Genomic DNA, 5000 nt, shown 5'->3' with positions numbered 1-5000 from the left:
TTACGGGCTCTCACCAAGAAGGAGACACCTTGGCAGTGGTCAGACGAACAGCAACATGCGTTTGACAAACTCAAGGACAGTCTGACTAAGAACCATGTCATGTCATACTTCAATCCTGCTCAAGAGACCGAAGTGATTGTCGACGCAAGCCCTGTCGGTCTTGGAGGAATACTAGCGCAGGACGGCAAGGTTATCAGCTACGCGAGTCGAGCACTCAGTGACGTGGAAACCAGATACTCGCAAACAGAGAGGGAAATGCTAGCGATCGTGTGGGCTCTGGAACATTTTCATTTTTACCTTTACGGATCTGAGTTTACAATCGTGACGGATCACAAGCCTCTCCTAGGCATCTTTAAGAGTCACAAGCCCACTTCAGCTCGCATGGACCGATGGAAGCTACGACTGATGCCGTACAACTTTCATCTTGTGTATCGACCCGGAAAGGATGCTGAGAACCCCGCTGACTTCATGAGCAGACACCCAAACCTCCAAGCAACCGCAGAGAGAAACGTTGCCGACGAGTATGTGAACTATGTTTGCACCAATGCCGTACCAAAGGCTATGACACTTCAAGAGATTCAAGCTGAAACAGAGGAAGATTCCACACTCCAGTCACTGATCAAGGCGATCGAGACAGACCGCTGGACTGATCCTGAGATACTGGACTACAAAAGACTCAAGGACGAGCTACTGGTCTACAGTGGAGTGGTACTGAGAGGTAACAGAATCGTTGTCCCAAGCAAGCTGAGAGAAAGAGCCGTAGAACTGGCGCATGTGGGACATCAAGGCATCGTTAAGACGAAGCGCTTAATTCGTGAGAAAGTTTGGTTCCCTGGGATAGACAAGATGGTCAAGGATAAAGTCGATAACTGCCTAGCATGCCAAGCAGTAGCTCCAAGCAAGTCATCGCGAATCGAACCTCTGCAGATGACGCCGCTACCTAGTAGGCCATGGAAAATGCTGGCAATGGATTTCCTTGGACCATTCCCTTCGGGTGACTATCTCTTAGTTGTCATTGACGAATACAGCCGCTTCCCGGAAGTTGAGATCGTCAAGTCCACATCAGCCAAATCTGTCATTCCGAGGCTCGACGCCATATTTGCAAGGCAAGGAATCCCTGACGAACTGAAGACAGACAATGGCCCCCCTTTTAACAGAGTCGAGCTCAGCAACTTTGCGAAGCATTTAGGATTCCATCACAGGAAAGTTCAACCTCTTTGGCAGAGAGCCAATGGCGAGGCAGAGCGTTTTATGCCAAACCTTGAGAAGTGTGTGCGAACTGCTGTCGTTGAAGGAAAAAAATTGGAAACAGGAACTGTACAAATTTCTCAGACAGTATCGTGCGACACCACACACGACCACGAATGTATCCCCAAGCGAAGCACTGAATGGAAGGAAACTCAAGATCACCCTGCCAGAAGTATCACCAACACCAGCTAGACAGCACACCCTGCAGGAAACTCGGAAGACTATGGCAGAGAGAGATGCAGAACAGAAGTCAAAGATCAAGGCGTATGCAGATTCGAAACTGGGCACGAAACCAAGCAATATCAAACCAGGAGATACAGTGCTTGTGAGACAACCAAAGAAAAACAAACTAAGCACTGCTTTTAACCCAGAACCCCTTGTTGTTGAGGAAAAGAAAGGATCTATGGTTACAGCTAGCGACGGTTTGAAGTCCATAACGCGAAACTCATCCATGTTTAAAATCATCCCTAAAGAACTGAGAGCTGAAGGAGATCGCAGAGAACAGGAAGAACCAGAGGACTTACCTGCTGAACAAACCGAAGTTTCGACACAAGATGAAGATCCAAACCCCCCAAGCGCAAATGACGGAGGCCTGCGGAGGTCACAGAGACAAAGGAGACCCCCTGCGAGTCTCGCAGATTACGTTCAAATAATCTACCAGCATAAACACTGAACACTTTAAAAGACTCGTTACTAGAAGGCATGCTTATCATTTGTTGATGTTATTGTAAAGTTATTTGATCTTGTTAGCCGACATATATGATTGTAAGTTTATTATCAAGAAGGGGAGAGATGCAGTGTTGTGACATCTGTCAATCATACGAACACGCGGTCAAAAATGAACTCCCGTTTCCCTTGTAGTCGTCGCGAGCTTGGAGTCAATAAATCAGACTTGTGTTTAACTTGCGGTGGTTTTATTTAAACGATACAACACCACATCAAGCTCAACGTATTATCCTTTGGGCAACCTCGAAAGCATCTGGCAAGGCTATCCTTTATTAGCTGGGCGTTAGAATATGCAGCAAACCTACTACCTCCAAGGGATCTGATTATCTTAAATCACAAAATTCTTGATAGTATTTAAAAGAATGATGCGGTAGTGGTGATGGTTTGGATAGGGTCGGATGTTAGCAGACCGATAAAATTACGAGCACTTTGTTTTAAGCAAAAGTACCCAAGATTGCTTTATCGTCAATTTTTGCTTGTTTCATATTGCTTTTGCTCCATAAATTGGATTTCAATGGAAAAAAGCACAATTTGAAGGGAATTGTCCTTTACAATTAAGAAGAGTTGACGTTAAAACTATTTACACTACATCTCTAAATATATAAGTCAAACGGGATCGCATTAAGTGTTATTAACAAAACTTGGCATTTTCTCCAATACTTAAAAAGCTGTCTTTGCTGGAAATATCACTACAACAAAATGTTTTGCATCAAAGGTTACATATTTACATACAGGGTTTGCACTAGGGAGAAGTAATTAAAAAAAATGTTGCCATTGTACGTAAAAGCAAATAGCTTGAATAGCTCAACGCATTGAGTTGTGTAAAATAATACTAAATGTATGGAGAGTCTCCTGTCCTATTCAAAACGAAACAAAACCTCGAAGAGAAAACAAACTACGCAAGGGACATCAGCAAAAACTTGATCTGCGCCATTTATCAAATTTCTGCCTCAGCAACACAAGAAAAGCATAGATTTCTGTTTAAACACTTTTTGGAGCGACGAAAAACATCAAGATCATGATCATAATATTTTATTTTAAGGTTTTTTACGAATATACTCTCTATTGTAACAGTGACGAAGCTTAAATGAGGAGTATGATCCTAGTCGCACTGCAAGCTGTCATAAAGGCGATTGGCCTTTCATATGCCTCCCGGCCAACGGTATAATTCAAATTACTTAATTGCTAAAACCTTTAATTACAGTGTTGTCTACAGAAAGTTTCACTTTAGCGTCCACTTTTTTTTACTGGTGGTGAAGGAATGATTAGTGCCGGAGAGGGAGCAACCCGTGAACCTTCTTCATGTTCGAATTATAGTATTTTATGCTCAAAATGGGCAACAATCATGAACAGATCGGACACAACATATTTTTTGTTTTCCTTTTTTTAATTAGTTGAGCTAATATCTAACCAAGTAGATAGAAAGCCCGCCTTACTCTAAAGGAACACCTGCCTCGGTAACTCAAGAAGAGAACGTAAGTCATAACAGTTTACACTCCTAGAGCAGTGCACGCCGACAACATACCATCGTATCATCCTTAAGGAAACATCAGGGCTAACCCGACCTACTTGTAACATCTGCCTTAATTAGCTTTAACAAGGCCGTGTGAGATATCTTTGAAAAGATGTTAAACTTCAGCCTCAAAAACAGCATAGGAACTTTGGACGCATTTCAGTTTTGTAATCTTTCGTACAGCGGTAATGATAAAGACATTTCCCTTCATTACATTACAATTGCATCCGTATGCATATTTCTCACAATAACTGCTACTCTGGGAAACAGTTTGATCCTATTCGCCCTTCACAAGGACACATCTCTTCATCCGCCATCAAAAGTACTGCTTCGTTCTCTGGCAATGACCGATCTTTGTGTTGGCGTACTCGGGCAGCCAGTGACTATCATTCTTATTTTCTCAGCTTTATTCGAACGATGGAGCCTTTGTCATGTGACCCAAATGTTGATGCAAGTTTCCAACGCGATATTTTCTGGTATATCTCTACTGACCTCGAGTGCAATAAGTGTGGACAGACTTCTCGCTTTGTTGTTGAGGTTAAGATACAGACAAATTGTGACTGTTAAGCGAGTTCGTGTGACCGTTTTTCTTTTTTGGCTCGTGGGCACAAGCCTGATCAGCATTCTTTTTTTTATGAGCATGCTTTTATACCACATCGTTGGTGTTGTTTGGATGCTTCTTCTGCTTGTTATTTCAACTTATTCTTACACAAGAATCTTTCTCACAATTCGACGTCAACAAATGCAATTACAAGATACACACGGCGGACAAACAGGAGGTACAGGACTAAACATGGCGCGATACAAAAAGACCGTCTTCAATGCACTGTGGGTTCATCTTACTTTGGTAACGTGTTACCTTCCTTCCGCTGTAGTAATGGCATTTATTGCTGTTCGAGGTTTAAGCTCGTCTCTTTTCCTAACTCAAGGATGGGCATTAACGCTAGTTTACCTCAATTCGTCGCTAAATCCAGTTCTTTACTGCTGGAAGATCAAAGACGTTCGACAAGCAGTGAAGGAAACAATAAGACAGTTTTCCGCTTGTTTCTCAACTTAAAAATGTAATTTGTGATAATCTTAAATTAGCAAAAATTACTGTTTTGCCGGCACGGAGTTGAGGGTTGGGGGTGGGTTGAGGTGCGCAGCGTATAGTTGGACTTGAGTTTGTAATCGGTGGCAGTTAGCAAGGTGAGATATTGTACGGCCATCCTTCGCCATGTTTATAGGTCAAGTTTGGTTTCCTTTTTATTTTTTTATTTTTCATCCACGTTTGTTGGTTTTCGCTTTGTTTTGTTTATTTAGTTCTGCTATAATAATTGTATGGCTATAAGATCATGTATCTCGAAGAGTATTTGTGTACAGTATGTTAAATTAAGATAACTGAAACCCTAAGGGTTTCCTTTTGCCCTAGTGATGGTTCTAACGGTTGTTGGCTGTCGCCTCTTTTCACTAATGCATGGATGGGCCTTTACCAGATTTTACCTCATTTTCTCATTAAGTCCAGTTCTTTTCT

At 42.2% G+C, this 5000-nt stretch overlaps 1 protein-coding gene across 1 annotated transcript; it reads left to right on the top strand.

The window, feature by feature from the left end:
- Nucleotides 1-3599: 3599 nt before the first annotated feature.
- Nucleotides 3600-4544, top strand: LOC144640261 (adenosine receptor A3-like). The gene has a single exon (XM_078499455.1). The coding sequence runs from the start codon at nt 3600-3602 to the stop codon at nt 4542-4544; it is 945 nt and encodes a 314-aa protein (XP_078355581.1).
- Nucleotides 4545-5000: the final 456 nt, after the last annotated feature.

The sequence above is a fragment of the Oculina patagonica genome, unplaced genomic scaffold, assembly GCF_052425735.1.
Source record: "Oculina patagonica isolate OP01 unplaced genomic scaffold, crgOcupat unplaced223, whole genome shotgun sequence".
Lineage (NCBI taxonomy): Eukaryota > Metazoa > Cnidaria > Anthozoa > Scleractinia > Oculinidae > Oculina > Oculina patagonica.
This window is presented reverse-complemented; position numbering and strand designations above follow the sequence as displayed.